The 27,208-nt window shown below is 43.3% G+C and overlaps 1 protein-coding gene across 1 annotated transcript in view; it reads right to left on the reverse strand.

Moving 5' to 3' along the window:
* LOC147114117 (gamma-aminobutyric acid receptor subunit beta-2) overlaps positions 1–26,302 on the reverse strand; it is a 437,828-nt gene extending 411,526 nt beyond the window's left edge. Inside the window, exons 1-3 of the mRNA XM_085995734.1 lie at positions 25,138–26,302; positions 24,891–24,982; positions 24,107–24,174 (exon numbers count right to left, since the gene is read on the reverse strand). Of these exons, the coding sequence (XP_085851860.1) occupies positions 24,107–24,174; positions 24,891–24,982; positions 25,138–25,214 (237 nt within the window). The 5' untranslated portion in view covers positions 25,215–26,302. The remainder of the gene's footprint in view (positions 1–24,106; positions 24,175–24,890; positions 24,983–25,137) is intronic.
* Positions 26,303–27,208: the final 906 nt, after the last annotated feature.

The following is a 27,208-nucleotide window of genomic DNA, read 5'->3' on the forward strand; positions in this document are numbered from 1 at the left end:
CTACATGTACAGCATTGAGTGGCAGAAGAGAGGACTTCCTCATGTTCCTCTGTTAATCTGGCTTCAGGCAAAGATTCGCCCCAATCAAGTTGATTCCTTCATTTCTGCAGAGCTACCCGATAAGGACCTGGATCCAGTCCTGTTTGATGTTGTTGTAAAACATATGATTCATGGTCCTTGTGGGCGACACAACCCTTTTTCTCCCTGCATGAAAAACAATGCATGTACAAAACGGTACCCAAAGCCACTCCGCGAAGAAACTCAGCATGGGGATGATGGCTATCCTTTGTACAGGAGAAGGGGCAAAGAGACTGGAGGTTTCAGCACCGAGATAAGAATGCAAACTAAAAAATCTAGCCACTCGAGTCAACCTGGTCCGTCAACTCAGACAACACAGCAAAGACAGACATTTGAAGTTGACAACCGTTGGATTGTTCCTTACTGTCCACTCCTATCCAGGCTCTTCAAATGTCACATCAATTTGGAGTACTGCCACTCAGTTAAGTCTATCAAATATGTGTGCAAGTACCTCCATAAAGGGCAGTGACCAAGCTGTCTTTGATCTTGAAGCGGCTGGACAGCAGAATCAAAATGATGAGATCACCACACATCTGATGGCCGTTACATCTGCAGCAATGAGGCAGCCTGGCGAACTTTTGGATTTGACATCCACAACCGTTACCCCACTGTCACTAAATTGGATGTTCACTTGGGAAATGGACAAAGGGTTTTATTCCGACCTGAAAATGCCAGCCAACGTGCCGAGCAACCTCCAAAGGCAAAGCTTACAGCATTCTTTCAGTTGTGCCAAACGAATGACTTTGCCAAGACACTTTTGTATCATCAGGTGCCCAAGTACTACGCCTGGCAGCCAAACAAGACATGGCGGGCTCGGCGCCGTGCAGCAGGTCAGAAGGAAGTTCCTGGTCATACAGGGGTGTACTCATCAGATGCACTTGGCAGAGTCTACACGGTGCATCCAAACAACAGAGTGCTTTCACCTTCGTCTACTCCTCCATCAGGTTGCTGGCCCCACATCATTTAATGACCTCAAGACTGTCGATGGCCATCTCTGTGAGTCTTTTCAAGAAGCTTGCCACAGGAGAGGACTCATTGAGGGTGACAGTCATTGGGATGCGACGATGAGAGAAGCTGCTCTGTGTTACCCCGCCAATCGCCTACGGAAACTCTTTGCCCTTATAATTGCCTTCTGCACACCTTCCAACCCAAAGCAATTGTGGGCAGATCACAAAGACTGCCTCACAGAAGACATCTTACGCCAACTCGCCAGAGCCAACCCCACAATGGCACTCAACTACACTGATGCGATGTACAATCAGGCATTGATCCTTTTGGAGGACCAGACTTTGAAATTGGCTGGCAAGTCTCTGACTCAGTTGAACCTTCCGTCTCCCAATAGGAATGATTCTCCAGCTCTCAGCAGAGAGGTCCTCAGAGAAACCACCTACAATGCTGAGGAACTGACTTCTTTTGTTACAGTCACTGAGCCTAAATTGCTTCCAGAGCAGAAACAGACTTACAGGTTGCTCCTCGATATGGTGCAAAACAACACTCCTGGCATTATCTTCCTCGATGCCCCTGGTGGAACAGGAAAGACATTCCTGATCAATCTTTTGCTGGCCACGGTTCGCTCTAAGGGATTCATTGCACTGGCTGTTGCCTCATCAGGAATCGCTGCAACTCTTCTGCAAGGAGGTCGCACTGCACACTCAACCTTTGCTCTGCCTCTGGATCTGACAAGACAAGAAGAACCGGTGTGTCGCATTAGCAAAGGAACTGGTGCTGCTGAGATGCTTCAAAAGTCTCGATTGATTGTGTGGGATGAGTGTACAATGGCCCACAAGAGGGCACTTGAAGCACTCAACAGAACTCTTAAAGATCTGAGAGGCAACGATATCCTGATGGGTGGCATCACCTTGTTGCTGGCAGGTGATTTCCGCCAAATCCTGCCAGTTGTCCCCAGAGGAACAGCAGCGGATGAAATCAAGGCATGTCTCAAGAAATCCCATCTGTGGCAATATGTGCAAACAGTCCATTTGACGACAAACATGCGTGTTCATATGCATGGTGATGAGATGTCAGAATCGTTTGCGCGACTTCTACTACAATTGGGAGAAGGAAAGTTGCCCATTCACGGCAGTAGACAAATCACAATTCCTCCAGACTTTGGCACTCAAGTAAAAACAGTTGATGACTTGATATCAAACGTGTATCCAAACCTCGTGAATCACTTCAAAGATCACAACTGGCTGTGTGAACGGTCAATACTTGCACCCAGGAATTATATTGTCAACGAGATAAACAAGATCCTTCTTCAAAAACTCCCTGGCCAAGAGCACATTTACAAAAGCATTGATACTGTTTGTGACATTGATGATGCGGTAAATTACCCCATTGAGTTCCTCAACGACTTGGAGTCTTCAGGAATGCCTCCTCACAAACTGGTACTGAAGGAAGGCACCCCCATCATGCTCCTAAGAAACTTATCTCCACCAAAGTTGTGTAATGGAACCAGACTGGCAGTCAAAAAGCTCATGGATCATTGCATTGAGGCTACCATCATGTCAGGCTGTGCCAGGGGGGAGGATGTTCTCCTTCCTCCAATTCCGATGATACCAACTGACTTACACTTTCAATTCAGAAGGCAACAGTTCCCTGTGAAAATTTCTTTTGCTATGTCCATCAACAAGGCCCAGGGGCAGACTTTGAAGGTTGAAGGTTACTCATGCCCTGCTTTTCACATGGCCAGTTGTACGTGGCATGTTCCAGAGTTGGTGCATCCAAGAATCTGTTCATTTTAACCCTGTCAGGAAAAACAGACAATGTTGTCTATCCACAGGCTCTCCAATAACAGAGTGCTCCCACCTTCATCTACTCCTCCCATGAGGTTGCTGACTGAACCTCATTTAATTACCTCAAAACTCTCACTAGCCATCTCTGTGCCTGCTTTGTAAAAGCTTGCAGCAACAGAGCACTCCTTCAGGATCACATTCGTTGGCATCCAACGATCACAGAAGCTGCTCTGTCTTACTCCCCCAAAAGGCTACGACATCTCTTTGTGGCGATCCTTTGCTCTAAGGGATTCATTCCACTGGCTGTTGCCTCATCAGGAATCGCTGCAACTGTTCTGGAAGGAGGTCGCACTGCCCACTCAAACTTTCCTGTCCCTCTGGATCTGAATAGACAACAACACCCAGTGTGTAACATTAGCACAGCAACTGCTGAGCTGCTTCCAAAGTCTAAAGTCATTGTGTGGGATGAGTGTACAAAGACCCACAAGAGGGCACTTGAAGAACTCCACAGCACTCTACAAGATATGAGAGGCTGCATACCTACTACAAGATAACACATTTAACAGTGTAATGTTGAATACTTTTATATTGATTATAAAATCACTCTGTATAATACCAAACCCATTGGGTTTGCAAAACTTTACCAGAACAAGTATTCACTCAGTCTTTGGTTGTAACTCCACCATTTTGTAAAATGTTCTATTGTTCTACATTATTATTGGCATAAATGTTCACTGTTGATTTCTAAACTGACCTCTAAATGACTGAGATAGTATCTTTTATTTTGCTATTCAACTCATACACTGAAACTTTGTGATATCACTCCTTGGTCCCCCACAATCACCTCCCTCCGTCCCCCCCCCGCCTCCCCCCAATCGCGCTCTCTTTCCCCCCCAGTCGCTCGCTCTCTTTCCCCCCCCAGTCGCTCGCTCTCTTCCCCCCCAGTCGCTCGCTCTCTTTCTCCCCCATCGCTCGCTCTCTTTCCCCCCCAGTCGCTCGCTCTCTTTCCCCCCCAGTCGCTCGCTCTCTTTCCCCCCCAGTCGCTCGCTCTCTTTCCCCCACCAGTCGCTCGCTCTCTTCCCCCCACCAGTCGCTCGCTCTCTTCCCCCCAGTCGCTCTCTCTCTTCCCCCCCAGTCGCTCTCTCTTCCCCCCAGTCGCTCTCTCTTTTCCCCCCAGTCGCTCTCTCTCTTCCCCCCAGTCGCTCTCTCTCTTCCCCCCAGTCGCTCTCTCTCTTCCCCCCAGTCGCTCTCTCTCTTCCCCCCAGTCGCTCGCTCTCTTTCCCCCCCAGTCGCTCGCTCTCTTCCCCCCCAGTCGCTCGCTCTCTTTCTCCCCCATCGCTCGCTCTCTTTCTCCCCCATCGCTCGCTCTCTTTCCCCCCCAGTCGCTCGCTCTCTTTCCCCCCCAGTCGCTCGCTCTCTTTCCCCCCCAGTCGCTCGCTCTCTTTCCCCCCCAGTCGCTCGCTCTCTTCCCCCCACCAGTCGCTCGCTCTCTTCCCCCCAGTCGCTCTCTCTCTTCCCCCCCAGTCGCTCTCTCTCTTCCCCCCAGTCGCTCTCTCTCTTCCCCCCAGTCGCTCTCTCTTCCCCCCCAGTCGCTCTCTCTTCCCCCCAGTCGCTCTCTCTCTTCCCCCCAGTCGCTCTCTCTCTCTTCCCCCAGTCGCTCTCTCTCTCTTCCCCCAGTCGCTCTCTCTCTCTTCCCCCCAGTCGCTCTCTCTCTCTTCCCCCCAGTCGCTCTCTCTCTCTTCCCCCCAGTCGCTCTCTCTCTCTTCCCCCAGTCGCTCTCGCTCTTCCCCCCCAGTCGCTCTCGCTCTTCCCCCCAGTCGCTCTCTCTCTTCCCCCCAGTCGCTCTCTCTCTTCCCCCCAGTCGCTCTCTCTCTTCCCCCCCAGTCGCTCTCTCTCTTCCTCCCCAGTCGCTCTCTCTCTTCCCCCCCAGTCGCTCTCTCTTCCCCCCCAGTCGCTCTCTCTCTTCCCCCCCAGTCGCTCTCTCTCTTCCCCCCCAGTCGCTCTCTCTCTTCCCCCCCAGTCGCTCTCTCTCTTCCCCCCCAGTCGCTCTCTCTCTTCCCCCCCAGTCGCTCTCTCTCTTCCCCCCCAGTCGCTCTCTCTCTTCCCCCCCAGTCGCTCTCTCTCTTCCCCCCCAGTCGCTCTCTCTCTCCCCCCCCCCAAGTTGCTCTCTCTCTCTTCCAACAACATGCCCTCGAAAAAAGCCTCGGCACCGCCGGGCACTCCAGCTAGTCTTCTATAAATAGGTTAACTTAGTCAACAACAACAACTTGTATTTATATAGCGCCTTTAACATAGTAAAAGATCCCAAGATACTTCACAGGAGTGTTATAAAACAAAATTTGACACCGAGCCACATGAGGAGAAATTAGGGCAGATGACCAACAGCTTGGTCAAAGAGGTAGATTTTAAAGAGCATCTTAAAAGGAGGAAAGATAGAGAGGCGGAGAGGTTTAGCGAGGGAATTCCAGAGCTTAGGGCCTAGGCAGCTAAAGGCACAGCCACCATGGTTGAGCGATTAAAATCAGGGATGCTCAAGAGGCCAGAATTAGAGGAGCATAGTTATCTCAGGGGGTTGGGGGCTGGAGGAGATTACAGAGATAGGTTGGGGCGAGGCCTTGGAGGGTTTTGAAAACCACCAGCATCCAGAAGGCAACGGAACACTAACACCTCCAAGTTCCCCTCCACGTCACAAACACCCCGACTTGGACATATATCACCATTCCTTCATTGTTGCTCGGTCAAAATCCTGGAACTCCCTGCCTAACGGTATTGTGGGAATACCTTCACCATATGGACTGCAGCAGTTCAAGAAGACACACCACCACCTGTTCAAGGGAAGCTAGGGATGGGCAATTAATGCAAGCCTTGCCACAGACCAGAACATCCCAAGAATGTGTTTTTTTTTTAAATCGCAACCTGCAATTTCAACCTGCAATCCTTAGCAAAAACAAAACATGAAAATATGTGAACAACAGAAATGTTAGAAAATGACAACCGCTGATTGCAGAACTCACTGGGACTGGGAAAAAACGGAGCAATGAAGCCCTCATATATTCTGGGTAAGAACATAAGAAATAGGTGCAGGAGTTGGCCATTCGGCCCCTCGAGGCGGCTCCGCCATTCAATAAGATCATGGCTGATCTGATCTTGGCCTCAACTCCACTTTCCTGCCCGCTCCCCATGACCCTTGATTCCCCTGTTTTTCAAAAATCTGTATCTCCGCCTTGAATATATTCAACGACTCAGCCTCCATGGCTCTCTGGGGTAGAGAATTCCAAAGATTCACGACCCTCTGAGAAGAAATTCCTTCTCATCTCTGTTTTAAATGGGCGACCCCTTATTCTGAAACTATGCCCCCTAGTTCTAGATTCCCCTGAGGGGAAACATCCTCCCTGCGTCTACCTTGTCAAACCCCCTCAGAATCTTATGTTTCAATAAGATCACCTCTCATTCTTCTAAACTCCAATGAGTATAGGCCCAACCTGCTCAACCTTTCTTCATAAGACAACCCCTTCAACTCAGGAATCAACCTAATCAACCTTCTCTGAACTGCCTCCAATGCAAGTACGTATATCCCTCCTTAAATAAGGAGGCCAAAACTGTACGCAGTACTCCAGGTGTGGTCTCACCAATGTCCTGTACAGTTGTAGCAAGACTTCCCTACTTTTATGCTCCAACCCCCTTGCAATAAAAATTCCATTTGCCTTCCTAATTACTTGCTGTACCTGCATGCTAACTTTTTGTGTTTCATGTACGAGGACACCCAGATCCCTCTGTACTGCAGCATTCTGTAGTCGCTCTCCATTTAAATAATATTTTGCTTTTTTATTCTTCCTACCAAAGTGGATAACCTTACACTTTCCCACATTATACTCCAAATCTGCCAAATGTTTGGCCACTCACTTAATCTGTCTATATCCCTTTGCAGATTCTTTGTGCCCTCTTCACAACTTGCTTTCCTACCTATCTTTGTATCATCAGCAAATTTGGCTACATTACATTCCATCAAAGTCATTAATGTAGATTGTAAATAGTTGAGTTGAGGCCCCAGCACTGATCCCTGTGGCACCCCACTAGTTACAGTTTGCCAACCTGTTTTCTGTCAGTTAGCCAATCCTCTATCCAGTCTAATATATTACCCCTAACACCGTGAGCTCTTATCTTGTGCAGTAACCTTTTATGCAGCACCTTATCGAATGCCTTCTGGAAATCCAAATACACTAAATCTACTGGTTCCCCTTTATCCACCCCGCTCGTTACATCCCCAAAGAACTCTAGTAAATTTGTCAAGCATGATTTTCCTTTCATAAAACAATGTTGACTCTAATTGATTGTATTATGATTTTCTAAATGTCCTGCTATTACTTCCTTAATAATGGATTCCAGTATTTTCCCAATGACAGATGTTAGGCTAACTGGCCTATAGTTTCCTGCTTTCTGTCTCCCTCCTTTCTTGAATAGGGGAGTTACATTTGCGGTTTTACAATCCACTGGGACCGCTCCAAAATCCAGGGAATTTTGGTAGATTAAAACCAACGCATTCACTATCTCTGCAGCCACTTCTTTTAAAACCCTAGGATGCAGGCCATCAGGTCCAGGGGACTTGTCAGCTGTTCTCTAGTGATAGTGACTGTTTTAAGTTCCTCCCTCCCTGTAGCCCCTTGATTATCAATTATTATTGGAATGCTTTTAGTGTCTTCTACTGATACAAAATATTTGTTCAAAGTCTCTGCCATTTCCATTTCCCATTAATTCCCCAGACTCATTCTCTGAGGGACCGACGTTTACTTTAGCTACTCTCTTCCTTTTTATATACCTGTAGAAGCTCTTCCTGTCTGTTTTTATATTTTTAGCTAGTTTACTCTCAATCAATCTTCTCCCTTTTTATTATTCTTTTAGTCATCCTTTGCTGGTTTCTAAAAATTTCCCAATCCTCTGGCCTACCACTAATCTTTACCACATTGTATGCCTTTTCCTTCAATTTGATACCATCCTTAACTTCCTTAGTTAGCCACAGATGGTTCATCCTTCTCATACAGTCTTTCTTTCTCACTGAAATAAACTTTTGCTGAGTATACTGTTGGTGTCTACTCAATACCATTGTATAGTCAATGAAAACCAGGAGGACAATGAAGACTTGGTTTTCTCATTTTGCTCATTTTAATCTCTTCTGGAGTACGGGAGTTGTGCAGTGTTACATCAGCAATATTTGCACCATGTAGCGCATATCTCCAAGGAGCCACATATTTATCCTTCCTTTACCTTAAAAAGAGCTGTACCACATTTGATTACCTCACAGTGAAAACATCAGTCATACTCCTTGAGAAATATGCATTGGTGTTTGTTACTTTCTGGAGGGGGGAACATAACTTTTGTACCCTGACGAAATAATAGCCCTTCCAATTGAAGTAACCATAAGACTGTTGGTAACAAGAGTGGCTATATACATATCTTAGGGAAGATACCAATGCTAAAACTTTATCACTGCAGATGCTCCTGCTACTGCTGTTCTCTGGTGAAATATATGAAGTTGGGTACTTAACATAACAGTTTCCTGCTTAATGCAATAAAGGACAGCATAGCAGCTGACAAATGGTTAACTTTGCTTTGAGATCTTCATGGACTAGGTACACACTTTAAACGTAAAATCTGTGGCTCAGTCTAAGCCTTAACACTGATCCTCAGTCATGCCTGGGTAGATGAATCAGGTTTGGTAGGTCCATTCCTTGAACTACAGTAGTTTATTTTGCAAGTAATGTGCCTTCAATACCTTCTGCACTCCTGGGCTGCCCTCTCCTCCACAGCTCCCATTGCACAATGAAATAGCTGGCAATGACTGCTGCACACATTGGCCAGAATTTTCCCCTTTTACCGGAGGCAGGATGGGGACAGGCGACCAAGCCGCTCCCAGGGGGCATTACCTCAATTTAAATATTGTAATGAGCTGGAAGCCTCTTTTGTCCCTTCCATTTTGTGTTTCACTGCATGGGAACGGGTCTCACACAATTCGTGAAACCCGGCAAATAAACAGGCGGGGATAGTTACATCCAGGAGGTAAGTGGCTTTATACCAAGGTCCTGACCAGACCCCCCCGCCCAACGATGCCTCCGATCACCTCCCCAGGCCTCACCCCCCACCCCCGCAAACGATGAACATAAGAACAAACTTGGAGTGGGAGGGGGAGGATCCAGTTGTCGTGGTCCATGTTGGTACCAACGACATAGATAGGACAAGGAAGGAGGTTCTGCTGAGGGAGTTTGAGCAGCTGGGGCCAAATTAAAAAGCAGAACCACAAGGGCCTGAGCCACGAGCGAATTTGGCTAGGACAAATAAAATTAGAGAGTTAAATGCGTGGCTCAAAGACTGGTGTGGGAGAAATGGGTTTTGCTTCCTGGGACACTGGCACCAGTACTGGGGCAGGAGGGAGCTGTTCCGTTGGGACGGGCTTCACTTGGCCAGTGCTGGGACTAGAGTCCTGGCGGATCATATAACTAGGGCTGTAGAGAGGGCTTTAAACTAACTAGTGGGGGGGAGGTTCCTAGAGAGCAAATAATAAAAATGACAACAGAGAAGGTCATAGACTTAGGTAGCATTGGGGAAATTAAAAACCAGAGCGTGTCAGGAAGGGGCAGAAGGTATGGAGTAAAAGGTAAAGTAATAAAAAGGGCAAAAGCAGCAACTAAGTGTCACAAAACATCTTTGAAAGTTCTCTATCTGAATGCACGTAGCATTCGTAACAAAATAGACGAGTTAATGGCACAAATAACTACATATGGGTATGATCTTGTGGCCATTACGGAAACATGGCTGCAGGGTGACAATGCCTGGGAATTAAACATACCAGGTTATTTAACGATCAGGAAGGACAGGCAGGAAGGAAGGGGAGGTGGGGTGGCTATGTTAATAAAGGAAGGAATCACTGTAATACAGAGAAATTATATTGGGTCAAAAGATCAGGATAATGAAACAGTTTGGGTGGAGGTAAGGAATAATAAGGGGAAAAAAACACTAGTGGGCGTAGTCTATAGGCCTCCGAACAGTGGCAACTCTGTTGGACGGAGTATCAATCAGGAAATAGTTGAGGCTTGTAATAAGGGAACATCTATAATTATGGGGGATTTTAACTATCATGTTAATTGGACAAATAAAATTGGGCAGGGCTGCCTTGAGGATGAGTTCATTGAGTGTATTAGGGATGGGTTTCTTGAGCAGTATGTAACTGAACCGACCAGGGGGCAAGCAACCTTAGATCTGGTCCTGTGTAACGAGACAGGATTAATTAAAAATGTCCTAGTAAAGGATCCCCTTGGAATGAGTGACCATAACATGGTTGAATTCCATATTCAATTAGAGGGTGAGAAGGTTGGATCTCAAACAAGCGTGCTAAGCTTGAATAAAGGAGACTATGAAGGTATGAGAGCGGAATTGAGTAGAGTGGATTGGGAAAATAGATTAAAGGGTAAGACGATACATGATCAGTGGTGTACATTTAAGGAGTTATTTTACAACTTCCAAAAAATATATATTCCACTGAGAAGAAAAGGGTGTAAAAGAAAAGACAGCCATCCATGGCTAAGTAAAGAAATTAAGGATAGTATTCAACTAAAAACAAGGGCATATAAGGTAGCCAAATCTAGTGGGAGGATAGAGGATTGGGAAAACTTTAAAAGACAGCAAAAAATAACAAAAAGATTGATTAAGAAAGGGAAGATAGATTATGAAAGTAAATTAGCAAAAAATATAAAAATATAGTAAGAGTTTTTATAGTTATATAAAAAGAAAAAGGGTGGCTAAAGTAAATGTTGGTCCCTTAGAGGATGAGACCGGGAAATTAATGGTGGGAAATATGGAGATGGCAAAAACACTGAATGAATATTTTATATCAATCTTTACAGTAGAAGACACTAAGAATATCCCAACACTGGACAAACAGGGGGCTAAAGGGGGGGGGGGGGGGAGCTAAACACGATCAAAATCACTAAGGAAGTGGTACTCGGTAAAATAATGGGACTCAAGGCGGATAAATCACGTGGACCTGATGGCTTACATCCTAGGGTCTTGAGGGAAGTGGCGGTAGGGATTGTGGATGCATTGGTAATAATTTTCCAAAACTCCCTGGACTCGGCAAAGGTCCCGGCAGACTGGAAAACTGCTATTGTAACACCCTTATTTAAAAAGGGCAGCAGGCAGAAGGCTGGAAACTATAGACCGGTTAGCCTAACATCTGTGGTAGGTAAAATTTTGGAGTCCATTATTAAGGAGACAGTAACAGGACATTTGGATAATCATAATTTAATAGGACAAAGTCAGCATGGTTTTATGAAGGGGAAGTCATGTTTGACAAATTTGCTGGAGTTCTTTGAGGAAGTAACATATAGGGTGGATAAAGGGGAACCAGTGGACGTATTAATTTAGACTTCCAAAAGGCATTTGACAAGGTGCCACACAAGATTATTGCTTAAGATAAAAAATCACGGGATTGGGGGTAATATTCTGGCATGGATAGAGGATTGGCTATCTAACAGAAGGCAGAGAGTTGGGATAAATGGTTCATTCTCAGACTGGCAATCAGTAACTAGTAGTGTTCCGCAGGGGTCAGTGCTGGGTCCCCAACTCTTTACAATCTATATTAACGATTTGGAGGAGGGGACCGAGTGTAACATATCAAAGTTTGCAGATGATACTAAGATGGGAGGGAAAGTAGTGAGTGAGGAGGACATAAAAAACCTGCAAGGGGACATCGACAGGCTAAGTAAGTGGGCAGAGATTTGGCAGATGGAATACAATACTGGAAAGTGTGAGGTTATGCACTTTGGCAGGAAAAATCGTAGAGCAAGTTATTATCTTAATGGCAAGAAACTGGAAAGTACTGAAGTACAAAGGGATCTGGGGGTCCTGGTGCACGAAACTCAAAAGGTTAGTATGCAGGTGCAGCAAGTGATTAAGAAGGCCAATGGAATGTTGGCTTTCATTGCTAGGGGGATAGAATATAAAAATAGGGAGGTATTGCTTCAGTTGTACAAGGTATTGGTGAGACCGCACCTGGAATACTGCGTACAGTTTTGGTGTCCATACTTAAGAAAGGACATACTTGCTCTCGAGTCAGTGCAAAGAAGGTTCACTCGGTTAATCCCGGGGATGAGGGGATGGACATATGAGGAGAGGTTGAGTAGATTGGGACTCTACTCATTGGAGTTCAGAAGAATGAGAGGCAATCTTATTGAAACATATAAGATTGTGAAGGGGTTGGATCGGGTGGATGCGGGGAAGATGTTCCCGATGATGGGTGAAACTAGAACTAGGGGGCATAGTCTTAGAATAAGGGGCTGCTCTTTCAAAGCTGAGATGAGGAGGAACTACTTCACTCAGAGGGTGGTAGGTCCATGGAATATGCTGCCCCAAAAAGCTGTAGAAGCTACATCATTACATAAATTTAAAACAGAAATAGACAGTTTCCTAGAAGTAAAGGGAATTAAGGGTTACGGGGAGCGGGCAGGAATTTGGACATGAGTCTAGGTTCGGAATGGTCATGGCCCTGTGGGTAGCGGAGCGGGCCCAGGGGCCATGTAGCCTGATCCTGCTCCTATTTCGTGTGTCTAATTCTGTTAGATTCAGGAGATGGTTCTGTGATGGTGGATTGGCAGTTAGGATCAGATCAGCCATGATCTTATTGAATGGCGGAGCAGGCTCAAGGGGCCGATTGGCCTACTCCTGCTCCTATTTCTTATGTTCTTATGCTCTCTTCCCCACTCCTGGTCCCCGACCCCTACTGATGCTCTCTCCGACCTCCCAATCCTTGGCCCTTACCGATGCTCTCTCCCCCGCCTCCCTATCCCCGACCCTTGCCAATGCTCTCTCCCCACTCCTGATCCCCAACCCCTGCCAATGCTCTCTCCCCACTCCTGATCCCCACCCCCTGCCGATTACTGATCCTCCTCCCGCGATCCCTCCCCCGAACCAGCCCCTCGCTTCTGAGGCCTACCTACCCGCAGCCAGCCAGCCTCTCAAGCTGGCTGGCTACGGGCAGGAGTCCGAGACCTCACGTTCAAATCAGGCCCTGTCGTTAAATTGGCAGGGCCTGCAAGAATCCCAGCCTCCCAGGTTTCCCGCCTACCTTGGAGGCCCCCTGCTCCCTGTCCCCAACCCGTCTACCTGGGGAAAATTCTGGCCAATGAGACTGAAAATCCTTTCTTCCTTGCTTGACTAACCTCTATTCTGAATAAGAGTTCAAAACTTAGTCCCCACACACCATGCAATTATGCACAATTTTCTCAGGATAGACCTTTAAATAAGGTCTACACACCTCAACTTTTTTTCTTCTTCTCACCAATTTACTTACCCCATTTCAGGCTGTAAACAAGACAAAGTAGCAGTAATAATAGATTAAAGGTCTGCTGCTGCCCTCTGCCAGTCTCGCTGACTTGTTTTTCTGTTCAAATTGGAACCCAGAGAAAAATATAAAGTAACATAATTCTGTTGAAATAAGTATTGGCTGATTGCTGGTTTAGATGGGTCACCTGGTAAGTTAACAGGAACTACATAGATTCCACCGTTTGTGGGATGAGACGTGCAGAATAACTGATATAGAAAATTCAGTCAGAAAATGTATTGGTTTAAATAGCTCCTAGACAAATTCAACTGGAAAAATCTGTTGTAATTCTAATTAGATGTATGAACTAATACCTAGTTTTCTTTTCATTCTTTAAATGAATCTATGTTTCAGATGTTTAGCGTTTGTGCTCAGGCCCCACTATTCAGTTCCACCAGATTTATGTCGCAGCATGTAAATAACAAACTGCACAAAATAATGTTTGAATTGGTTTATTGTTTCAGCTTAACAACATATCTTTCCCCTGTCCAAAACAGGTTCAGGTGAAAGTACTGAGAAAAGGATTTCTTGGCACATTGCTATTAAAATTCATTTTCAAATCATTTTCTAGAGTTATTCAGCTACAAATGAATATGTAATATGACAACTACAGTAGTAGATATAACAGCATCTCCCTGAGCAGCTCAACAATTCTGTTCCTACAGAGGAACTATAGATTTAATTTGAACCTCCTGCTTCTTTTCTCTACTGCAAAGTCTTCTTAAACCCCTCTCCCGTCTCCTCCAACAACAAGTGCGAGCAGGTCATGGACTTCTTTGACTCCAAGATTGAGACCATCTGATCAGCTGTGTCCGTCACTTCCCTCCTTTCCCCTAGCCCACCGGGCCAAACTTCCTCTAAGCATCCCCCCTGCCCTAGCCCTGAACTCACATCCTTCTCTAGTTTCTCTCTGATCTCCCCTCATGCTCTCTCCAAGCTCATCTTGTCCATGAGACCTACTTCCTGCTCCCTCGACCACCCAACTTCCCTTCCTGGCTCCCATGTTACCTGATATAGTTGACAGTTCTCTCGCCTCAGGTACTGTCCCCCCTCAAATCTGCCATCATCACACTCTGCACAAAAAAACACCCCTTCTCCCCTCCGTCCTTGCAAACTACCACCCCATCTCCAACCTCCCGTTCCACTCCAAAGTCCTTCAACATGTTGTTCCCTCCCAAATCCGTGCCCATCTTTCCCGAAACTCCATGTTTGAAACCCTCCAATCAGGTCTCCGCCCCGCCACAGTATTGAAACAGCTCTTATCAAATGTGACTGTCAAACTATCCGCATCCGCAGTATTTTGCTTTTGTAAACTATCCTTCCTCATCCTTCTCGACCTGTCTGCAGCCTTTGACATGGTTAACTACACCATCCTCCTCCAACGCCTCTTCTCCATCGTCCAGCTAGGTGGGACTGCACTCGCCTGGTTCTATTCTTATCTATCTAATCGTAGCCATAGAATCACCTGCAATGGCTTCTCTTCCCACTCCCGCACCATTACCTCTGGTGTCCCCCAAGGATCTATCCTTGGCCCCCTCCTAATTCTCATCTACATGCTGCCCTCGACGGCATCAGCTGAAAATACAGCGTCAGTTTCCACATGTATGCTGATGACACGCAGCTCTACCTCACCACCACCTCTCTCGACCCATCCACTGTCTCTAAATTGTCAAGCTAATTGTCTGACATCTGGTACTGGATGAACAGAAATTTCCTCCAACTAAATATTGGGAATACCAAAGCCAGTGTCTTTGGTCCCCGCCACAAACCCCGTTCCCTAGCCATCGATTCCATCCCCCTCGCTGGCAACTGTCTGAAGCTGAATCAGACTGTTTGCAACCTTGGTGTCATATTTGACCCGGAGATGAGCTTCCAACCACATATCCGCGCCATCACTAAGACCGCCTATTTCCACCTCCATAACTGCACCTGGCTCTGCTCCTTGCCTCAGCTCATCTGCTGCTGAAACCCTTATCCATGCCTTTTGTTACCTTTAAACTTGACTATTCCAATGCATTCCTGGCAGGCCTCCCACATTCTACCCTCCGTAATTAGAGGTCATCCAAAACTCTGATGCCCGTGTCCTAACTAGCACCAAGTCCTGTTCACTCATGACTCCTGTGCTCGCTGACCTACATTGGCTGCTGGTTAAGCAACGCCTCAAGTTTTACATTTTCATCCTTGTTTTCAAATCCCCCCATGGCCTCGCCCCTCCTTATCTGTGATCTCCTCCAGCCCCACAACCCTCCGAGATATCTGCACTCCTCTTATTCTGGCCTCTTGAGCATCCCTGATTCTAATTGCTCCACCATTGCTGGCTGTGCCTTCAGCTGCCAAGGCCCTATGCTCTGGAATTCCCTCCTTAAACCTCTCCGCCTCTCTACCTGTCTTTCCTCCTTTAATTTTTACTGTATATGTTTTATTGAAGGGACTTTTAATTAAATTTGAAAATGGTAACATTTATTTTTATTCCAGTTGTGTAAATTATTTAAGGATTCCCAATATGCTTATGGGGATTCCGTTCGTAAATGGAATCCCCATAAGCATATTAGGAATCCTCCTCTCTGAATGGAGGACTGGGCCCACATGATCCCAGGGACGCTTCCGAACCGCCTGCGCCCCTGGGATCCGTGAGCCTTTACACAGGCATATGCCTGCAGGCCCAGGACCCGAAGCCCGGGAGCCTGAAGGCAAGTGCGGATTTTGAGTTGGAGGCGTACGCCGGAGGTATGCCTCCGACCGCAAATTCCGGGCCATTGTATATTAGAAGTATAAGGATTATCAAAAGCATGAGAAGCATCAGAGGAAGGAGGGAAAATAGGAAACTGTACCATAGCAAGATAAAGGATCATGGGACAGTCAAGATAAAAAATAATAAGTCAATGCCATTATCTATTATTTTTCCAAATGAATTAAAATTCCAGGGTATAAATTGTGCTAACTAGGCTATATATTCTTCAGCAATGGTGCAACAGCAGGCCCTGTTAGAAATCTGTAGTTAAATTATTTGTGAAAAATAGATAGATGCCAGTGTCCGCCATTTTTAATTTAAGTAGGTATGACAGGCATAAAAATATTTCTTGTGCATTTCGTAAAGGCAACATATTCAAAAATGGTTACCATGTCTAATCAAGATAAGACAACTGTTCCAACAGCCATACATTTAAAATTAAGATGCCAGAAACAAATTTGCTAATAATAGTTAGTTTCAGAATGTCAGACTACTAGAACTAATAACAGTAAAATCACTTTAAAAACATAAAAAATGTACCTGAAAAATACAAAAACAATTCTTAAGTAGGCTTTGTTATATAGATTTTAACCACTGATTTGCTTTTAGTAAGAAAGAAGCAAAAAAAGAAAGACAGAAAGACTTGCATATAGCACCTTTCACAACCACCGGACCTCACAAAGCACTTTACAGCCAATGAAGTACTTTTGAACTGTAGTCACTGTCGTAATGTAGGAAATGCAGCGGCCAATTTGCACACAGCAAGCTCCCACAAACAGCAATGTGATAATAACCAAATAATCTGTTTTAGTAATGTTGATTGAGGGATAAATATTAGCCAGGACACCGGGGATGACTCCCCTGCTCTTGCTCGAAATAGTGCTACAGGATCTTTTACGTCCACCTGGGAGAGCAAACAGGGCCTCGGTTTAACATCTCTTCTGAAAGACGGCACCTCCGACAGTGCAGCACTCCCTCTGTACTGCACTGGAGTGTCAGCCCAGATTTTTGTACAGTTATCTTTACTAGTACTGGTAAATACATTGTGTGGGATTAAATGTTTCTCACAGACAAAAACCTTACTTTGTTTTTACCCTTTAATGGCAATAGTACTATTTTTCTACTAAGACCAAAAACATAAGATTGTAAAGTTTATTGAAGTTTACAGCAAGACATTATAAATTAAAAAATTGGTTTAGAGGAACGAGAGTCAAATGGCAGGTTATGAGGGGCATCGGATCTATGCAATTGAAAGAAAAACATAGGAGCATATTGGGGACGAAAGAAAATGTTATTTGTTGCTCGAATTCTTCATTATAATAATCATTACAACAATTACAAAACAATTATTTCAGTACTCAAAGAGCAAGCTAAACAAATCATCGAAGTTAGAATAACTGCTAACTGTATACATCGCAATGAGGAAAAAACATTAGCACACCACCTCACTTTTATTCCTATGGAGTTACTCCTTAGTGGTTCTGATGGATTAAATTAATCCACAAACCGGTTTACTCCTTTATATCTTCAATTAGTTACCAATCAAAATAATCTTCTTACACTGTAAAAGATCAATTTATTATGTAATCACTTTCTAGTTTTACAGAAAAAACTATTGTCATCAACTAAATAAAACCTTGGACATCAATTAAAACTTCAACCTTCCCCATATGTACTTTCAAAATCTTATTAAACTATGGGGGAAAAATGCAGTTGTTTGCACCTCCCGTTAGCGCCTTAAGAGGGCGCCAATTGGGGCGCAAAGCAACTAGTGCCCGGGCGCAGCGATGTTTGTGCCGCTCGCAAAATTACTAGACATTTTGCGGCGGCACTAAACACTACCGCCACGATCTCCTGCGCCGGCAGATTGTGACATCAGTCGAGTGCGCAACGCCCCGTTAGCACCCCGGACCGGATATTGAGTGGTGCCCCCTGCTTTACCACCTGCCACTAGCAACGACAGGTTGAGGGGAGCGTTATGCTGTCAGAAAGGGACTAGGGGAGTGCTATTTAAAGGCGACCACTTCCTGCCTTTTTTTGTCAGTGACATTTTTGCACCACGCATTCTGAGAGAGAGAGAGAGAGAGAGACTTCTGGAGAGATTCAGCGCTGTGTGAAGGAGTTTTGAGTACTGAGCAGCACTTTGCAGGTTTATTTGGATTTGCCCTTCCTTGCTTCGCCAGCACTCTGAGGTAGTGCCTCGCTCCTCAGCCTTTGCGCCTTAAGACAGATGTGAAGCACCTGATTTAGCGCTCCAATCACCTCCAGGGGCGATAAAAGCCAAGTTTGCTGTCAGAGGCGATAATTAGCGCCAGGCGCTAAACTTTGCGCACGGCCGATAATGGCGCCCCAAATGGGGCGATACTGAATTTTTCCCCCTATGTCTTTAACCTACTGAACTAACCCAATAATCACAAATATCATCCATCCTTTTTGTGCCTTTACCACAAAATTGTTTGATTTTCATATTTCAATGACAATTATTTCTAATTACTGTTACAATATTAACAGGATGAGTACTTTGCATCGGTCTTCACAAAAGAGGATGCTGCCAATATTGCAGTACAGGAGGAGGGGGAGAGAAATTAGATAGTATATATAAAAATAGATAAAGAGGTACTTAAAAGGTTGGCAGTAGAAAAGTCACCCGGTTGGGATGGAATGCATCCCAAGTTTCTGAGAAAAGCAAGGGTGGAAATAGTGGAGCTTCTGAACACAATCTTTCACTCCTCGTTGGAAATGGGAGTGGTGTAAAAGGACTGGAGGGTTGCAGATATTATGCCCCTGTTCGAAAAAGGGGCGAGAGCTAAACCCAGTAACTACAGGCTAGTCAGCCTAATGTCAGTGGAGAAGCTTTTCGAAGCCATAATCCGGGACAAAATTAACTGTCACTTGGAAAAACATGGGTTAATAATGAACAGCCAACACAGATTTGTTAAAGGCAAATCAGTCTGACAAACTTGATTTGAGTTCATCGATGAAATAATAGAGGGTTGATAAAGGTAGTGCCACTGACGGGGAGTAGATGGACTTTCAAAAGGAGCTTGATAAAGCACCACATAGACTTGTTAGCAAAATTAAAGTTTATGGCATTAAAAAGGGACAGTAGCAGCATTGATACAAAATTAAGAGACAGAAAGCAGAGAGTAATAGTGAACAGTTGTTTTCAGACTGGAGGGGAGTATACACTGGTGTCCCCCAGAGGTCGGTATTAGGACCATTGTTCTTTTTATATATGTCAATGATAAGGACTTGGGTATGGGAGCATAATTTCAAAGTTTGAAGAGGACACAAAACTTGGAAATGTAGCAAACAGTGATGAGGATAGTAACAGACTTTAAGAGGACATAGACAAGACTGATGAAATGGGCAGGCACATGGCAGAGAAGTATGAAGTGATGCATTTGGGAAAAAGAATGATGAGAGGCAAAACAAATTAAATGGTACAATTTTAAAGGCTGTGCAGAAGAGAGAGACCTGAGGTTCACATGCACAAATCTTTGAAGGTGGTAGGACAAGTTGATAAAGCTGTTAAAAAAGCTTTATAAATAGAAGCAGAGTACAAAAATAAGGATGTTTTGCTAAACCTTTATAAATCATTGGTTAGACCTCAGCTGGAGTATTGGGTCCAATGCTAAGCAGCACACTTGAGGAGGATGTCAAGGCCTTGGAGAGGGTGCCGAGGAGATTGACCAGAATGGTACCAGGGAGGAGGGACTTCAGTTATGTGGAGAGACTAAAGAAGCTGGGATTGTTCTCCTTAGAGCAGAGAAGGTTATGGGGAGATTTGATAAACTAAATAAGTGGAAACTGTTTCCACTGGCAGGAGAATCGATAACCAGAGAACACATGTTTAAGCTAATTGGCAAAAGAACCAAAGGGGAAATGAGGTGCTTTTTTTAAACAGTGAGTTGCTATGAACTGGAATGCACTGCTTGAAAGGGCGGTGGACGCACATTCAATAGTAACTTTCAAAGGGGAATTGTATATATACTTGAAAAGGATGCATTTTCTGCGCTATGGGGAAAGAACAGGGGAGTGGGACTAATTAGATAGCTCTTTCAAAGAGCCAGCACAGGCACGATGGGCCAAATTGCCTCCTTCTGTGTTATATAATTCTATGAAGACACTATCGTTTTGATTACTGTATGTTTTTGTTAAAGATTTTTTATTTGCAGTTTAAGTTTTCTCCATGCTGAATTGGATATTCCTCTCACAGAACTCCATGTTAACATTTAAAGCAATATATTAAACACAACCTCATAACTAGATACACATTTCAATATGTGTATGCTCATTTTTATTACAAAGGACATTTGTTTCACTGTATAATGCAAAGATTTTCCTTTTATCATGCAGCACCTAGTATATACATTCCAAAATGTATTTTGTGTCACGAGGTATGTGTACTGACTTTGAATTTTGTTCCCCCAAAAAAACTGCATAGTTGCTTCATTTTTTAAAAGATTGTGTCGAGTTCTACAAATCCACATTTTGCTCTCAAAGTAATTGTAAAGACCAACTCTACTGCTTACTTGCTAGCACTGGAGTCTCCAGTACGTTAACATATCTAGTTCTCCAGTACTAGTGGGAAGATTTTCACGATTTTTATATGGCTAATTGCAACATCTGATTTCATTCTTTGTAAACCTTTCAACCCACACTGCAATATAAATGCCTTCTTACAATAATCTCTCCAAATCCAGTTTACACAATCAAAAGATCAAGATCCCTGTTTGCATTATACTTAATTCCAGGGTATGGAATCAACAGCTAATGAAACTTATAAAGTGCACACCTCACATTCATCTAAAAAAACAACCTTCCAAGAATGGAACTCAGATTGGCATACTCTCCCACCCCTGCTCAGAGTGACAATAGATCTACACTACTGGTGCAGGCAATAAAGGAAAGGGGGTGTAACCAGAATATGGTAACATAATATCAATAATATTATGCACCAGAGTTATAAAGTCCAAAGTCTGTGACACTTTAGAACAGCATGCACCTCAGATCTCATCTCCGTATGGTATAAAGTGAGTCATGCGACAGTGGCTTTCAGTACAGTGGGAGCACACAGAGAACATTCTACAGAAGAGCGTTATATTGCTTCAGCAGAATTTACAAAACAATTGATAATATTTAATTAAATTATTGTTAAAAAAAAAATTCAGAGTACACAGCGACCAAACTTTTGCGCTACTGCTGCAATCTCTTTGTTGCTGATATTCCTTGTCGCAAGTCAACTACGTCACCCAGTATGGAGCCTCTCTGAAAAAGCTTTAAACTAACTGCATAAATCAAGACATATGCTGTGCCACAAGTCAAAATAAATTTGAAAAGTTAGATCAAGTTTCCAGTCGTCAGGAATCTAGTTGTAACTTTACTAATTATTGTGTCACACTCAAGCTTGATGAACCCTGGATTTAAAATAATGTAAACATCTTGGTATAGAGAAAGGAACTTTTTTTTTAAAGCCAGAACTGAAATATTGCAATATATCCTAGTCCAAAAAGGAAAATAAAATTGTTTGAATATGCTAGGAATAACATGATAAACATCATCCTTTTCATGTTCCAACAACAAAGCATGTAATTTAGAAAATATGAACTTTTCTAGACTATCTACTATCTTCATAATTTCAACCATATATGTAAGTGTATAATACTAAATCAGTTCCATTTCATATTAATGCATAATTAGAAGGAGAAATCATTAATGGCATGACATTATCCATATTATCAGAATAATGATTCAATGGCTATTCAAGAGGTGTAACTATTCAATTACAAACTGACCAAACCAATCAAAAGGCAAAGTCTCACAGCAACAAGTAAAGAATAAAAGTAAATGGATATAAAAGCAACAAATGTCATCAAAAGATAGGTCTCACAACTTGGGTTTATTACCCACTTTTGCAAACTGTTTGTATAAGGATGTTCAATGCACCCTGCAGGCACGTAGAAGCTGCCTTTTTTATCGATATCAGTTGAACTCATTTAAGTGAGACTTGGCGAGTGAGTAGACCCATACCTGTTTACTAAACTAAGTAGATGTTTTCTATCTCAACAAATGCTGGAAGAGTGTATCTGATTCAATAAGAAGTAACAAAATCAGTACTTACACATTTTCTAATGGGGCAACAAACCAAACTTTCCCATTTTCGTTTAAGAACCAGAACTTTTTTTATATAAGAAACACCTTACAAGTACCTGATAAGTAAACAAGTTGTTGCCCAAATTGCCAGTTTCATAACACTTATTACACGTTACATAAGAAATTCACCAGTATATCCTGCCTGGCTACAAAAACAACATTTAAAAACAATCTGAATAGTCTGAAACAAAACTTCAGTAGTAAAATAACAGTTGAGATGTACAAGATGTTATGTGAGTTCATAATGTTGTGTTCACAATGTGTCACAAATCACCACCTAACCACTAGTAGCATCTGTTGACTTTTTAAAATATACTGATCAGTGATTCTACATAGGATAACAGAGGGTGCATGGAAAAATGGAATTAATCATATTGCACCTAATCAGGCATTAGCTGCTAGCTTAGTGGGGTGGGGCGAAAACACATGAGAAAATAAGCTACAATCCAGTGCTCAATAATAGAATGAAGAGGTGCAGTGGAGATCATACAGTTGCATCCAACAGTGATCACTTTTTTATTTGTAACCAACATATATAAAGCTAAAATGCTACCTAAAAAACTCAATATTGCAGTGTATACCTTTAATCAACCTATCTAATGAACTAATCTGGAAAAACAATCCTCTAGCTTAATTGTTCTTCCTGTTGACTGCTCCTGTTTTCAACAGCTGCTACTAACCTTTGTGTAATACACGATAATACTGCAACACTAGATGGCAGTGGCAGAGGTCATTCTAATGTGGCCTACATAACTGTCCTATAAAACTTTATAAATTATGCTTTTCTAAAGCGGTAATAACTTCAGTAGTTGATACAATGCAAATAAAAACGGCTGTTTATAATCCTTACTTAGCTATTATTATTTATTGTTACTGTTATTTTAAATTATGCTTAAATAAATACAGTATTGGGATTCTTACCCTGTCCATATTTAATTATAATTTGGTGCAAAGTAGGTTATGATTTACAGTAGATACCGTGTGTAACAAAATCCCATGCTCACAAGATAGAGAGAGCAACCTAAAATAGTTTAGACGGATTTAGAAAAATGGTCTGAGTTTCATATGCCCAGATAACTCAGAAAATAAGAAAAAAAAACATAACCTATCAGATCCTTTAACTTGCAGTAAATCTAAAATGATCAAAGATACCGGGAGTAATTTATGAAGGAACAACTGACATAATTAGGGAGTCCTTGCCGTCCTTGGAAGATATGGTACACTGAAGCATCGGTGCCAGTAGTTACCAGACGAAAGAACACGCGGAGCTACCTGAGTTCTATCTGCACATCTGGTGACCTTGAGAATGCGATACGAGTGTGGGGGATTCCTCTGTACGGTAACAAACCCGATAGGGAAATTAACATTGATAAACACACGCATTTGATTTTGTGCGTTTGAAGTGATTTTAGGTCAGACTTCAATAAAACTGATGTATCCAATATGTGTCAGAATGAAATTTACAAGAGTCAAAGACTGGACGCCTAGTCCTTTCAAACATAGTGAACTCCACCCCTCAAACAAAAACTAGTGGTTTCCAACACACACGTATTGTGTCCATTTATCTATTCGGATAAAGACGTTAACCGAGATCAATGCTAATAAAGCTCTCAATAGTCTTCAAGCAGCTCTTGTGCAAGTCGGCGTGTGGATTCATGTATCTTGTGCTGTTCTTGTGTGTAAAATCAGCAGGGGGCGCTATTGCACGAAGCAAAGACTCCCTCCAGTTTCATACCTTGACTAAAGGTTGCTCAAAATTCCGCTCTGCTCAAACCAATGCCTAGTGCATTCTAATATCCCCTTCTTTTTCCTTACTAGTGTTTTGGTAATAAAATTCATATCACTCGTAAAACGTACATGGCAGATCATATAATTCAGTAGATGCTGTTTGAAGGAAATGGGTTTGATGTCAATGAACGCACAGTATTTCAAGCGTGTGGGTCCCGAAACCATCACTCCTGAGTGAAAACTTATCACACCAATTCAACAATCAAAGGCTTCGTGGAGATAGTTGCTGGAGGATACTGATGTACTCACCATATTGACTTCAGAAACCATATCTATACTGGCAATGTCTATGTTCATGCCAACAAGCACAGGGTCACCTGCAGACAAACAAGATCGTCCGCAATGTGATCTCTTTACATTTAACTCTTTGCTATAAACCAAGATCGTTTTACAACACAATAGCAGGCAACGTGGTTCCTTTTTTTCTCCACTGACGTGCTTTAAAAATCACATTTCTTTAAAATTAAAACACACACACAACGCACTGACAGTCGTTTCCATGCAACAAACATTACAGTATGTGACCGGCATTTGCTATCCTGTTTTACTACGCCGATTTTTTAAGAACCAGATAACGATACAGTCTAGAAGAGACAGTTAAAATGAAAATGGTGCTAAAATGTTTCATTTAATATACATTTTAAAACTAAATTTAGCTGAATGTGCTGGGGGGGGGGGGAAAGAGGGCGGTCGGAATACAATGCAGGATTGTCTCTCGCCTATTAAGTAATTATTTTGAAGCCTCTTTAACTGAATCTAATAGTTAATTACTGGTGTGTAGCTTTAATAACTAATAGCACAACTTATTGGACTGACGTCTGGGCATCAAATATAGATGGCTATAAAAGACCCATTAAAGATGATACTGGCAAAACGGTGTACTGTAAGTGTGGAATTCAGTCAACTTGGGTCCAAATAATTTTAACTTTTAAATCATTCTAGATCTGTTTAGACCGTAGCCAAGAAGCAAGGAGGGGGGGACGACGACAAGGACAAGACTGTAAGAAATCACATTAATACTAAATCAAATTACCTCCAAAATCTGGCCTCAAACGGATGTCATAGCCCTTCAACAGTCTATCAACGGTCTCCTTCACCAATGACATATTACTGCGGTCATTGACACTAGATGAGAGAGAGAGAGAGAGAAAAGGGACAGCGAATACTTGAGAATGGCAGATCTTTTTTCTCTAAGCTTGAAGTAATGTGGCATTTGCCAATGAAGAGGTTCAGAGAGAGAGAGAGAGGCACCTCTCTATCTGCCCGGCGGTATGGCTTACCTTTGTGCACAGACCATCGCCACTAGCAAAGGAAACGACAAAGCCCTAAAGTATCCCCTTTTCCGAACTCTCAGCATCCCTAAGTTTTCAGATGATTTCGGCTTTTTTCAGCGAAGGCAGGAGAGAGAGGATCCAACTTATTCTGACCAGTGCAGTAATTCCAAGGTGGGGGCGCCTGCGCACACTCCTCACAACATCAAAGCCAGTAGATGTGGGGAAGCGGCTTCACTTTACAAAAAAAAATATACAGTAACAGAGAAAGAAGGGGTAAAAGGGAGGAAAGGGAAAGAAAATGGAAAGAAAGGGGAGGGGAGGACGGGAAAAGAGAGAGAGGAAGAAAGGTGAAGGAGGAGGAAGGGGGGAAAAACAAGATGTCTGAGGCGGTTTTAAGCAACGTCTGTTTTCTCCTTTTTTTTGTTGTTTTTTTTCCCTTCTTTAGATGCTAGCTGTTAGAGCATCTGAAAATGCCGGGGAGGAAGGACACCGTGTGCTGGTCTCTTCCAAAAATCTTGGCGCATGGTGCTGTTTTAGAAATCGCTATCCTCCCAGTCGGCTCGTCATTCCCACAGAGCAGGAGAGAGAAAGAGAAGGAGAAAAAAATAAATAAAAGGAAATTTGGTTAATTCTGGGAGATGCTCAGTCAGTAAAAAAAACACACACTACGCGCGGCTTCCTTTGGAAAAAGAAAAAAAAACGCGGAGATGGGAGCCTGCCAGCTTCCGCCTGGCTCCACATTAATATTCGTGAGCACGCAGGGACACGTCCATCGCCTCTCCCTTCTCGCTTTCTTTTTTTGGGGGGGGAAGGTAGGGGGGCGAGTAATTTTCTTTTTTTATTATTTTTTTGTACGTAGAAAAATAAAAGAAAAAAAAGGAAGGGAGTGCTGGGATTATATTTCGAGCCGATAGGTGCGTGTGCTGTATTTTCCATCGGACTGTGTGTGGTTTATTGTTCCTCCACACGGTGAACCGTTGCCCGCGCCGAGCACGAGCCCAACGGCTTTTTTTTAAATTAACGGACGCCTGGTCACGTGAGACCGGGCTCAAGGCGGGAAAAGGGGATTCCTCGAGTCTCCTTACTGAGAGGGACAGCGAGTGAAATCTGTACACTTGCATGACACGGCCCTCCTAAACCTGTGTTTTCCCCAATTATATCCATATATAATTCTACTGGAATGCAGCGCCTTTTTTAAATATATATATTATATTATATATATACACGCACACACACATACTTACGGTTTTTCTATATATCGTCCTTCTGATGCCACTAATCGGTGTCTTCACACACACGCACTTATGCTTTTTTTTAATATCTGATGCCACTATTTAAGCCTTTCTTAACACAGCCGGCTTTCCTTAAGATTTACCAGGATCCCATCAGATGGTATGGGGTTCCGAAAAACAGGTTTTCTTCTTTTAAAGAGGGGGAAAAGCAAAATCCGTTTCTCTTTTTTTGGTGCTGTGTTTGAGTAGTTACCTGCACTGAGCAGCTCTGTGGGGATTTTGAGACTGGGTTTTACTATTCAATTACAAAATAATCCGCAAGGAGGTTTAAATGGTCGAATTAAAGTGAAGAACGCACTAGTCTTCAGTTACAACCTCTTTAGCTTATCAGACTAGAAACAAATTCAATGCGTTGTCTTGATGCAACTTTGAAAGGGGAGAACTTCAATATTTTCCCATTCATTTCTTTAAGTTAAAATGCAATCTACAATTGAATAAATAAATACGAGGTACGCTTAATGAGAAAGATTATAATACATAACAAATGATGCATTGTTTATGGCAGTTTTGCAATATTGCGCCTACTTTTGGCGACCAGCGGTCACAATGGTCATTGCTGAACGCATAAGATGATTCTGTTTGACTTTATTCAGAGATGATGTGTGGGGCGTCATTAACAAATGGAATGGGAATCTTTTTAATTCGCACCAGATATTTTGTGGTTTCTCAGGTGAACCATCCCCATCCAAATCCCACAGTTTGTTATGTAAGCTGAACCGTAACATTTTACAGTGCTTGAAGCCATTATTACGAAAGACCTCAAAATTATTAGGAAGGTTTTGTTT

This window comes from Somniosus microcephalus, chromosome 8 (assembly GCF_052327205.1).
Source record: "Somniosus microcephalus isolate GS21.2 chromosome 8, FLI_Smic_1.0, whole genome shotgun sequence".
Lineage (NCBI taxonomy): Eukaryota > Metazoa > Chordata > Chondrichthyes > Squaliformes > Somniosidae > Somniosus > Somniosus microcephalus.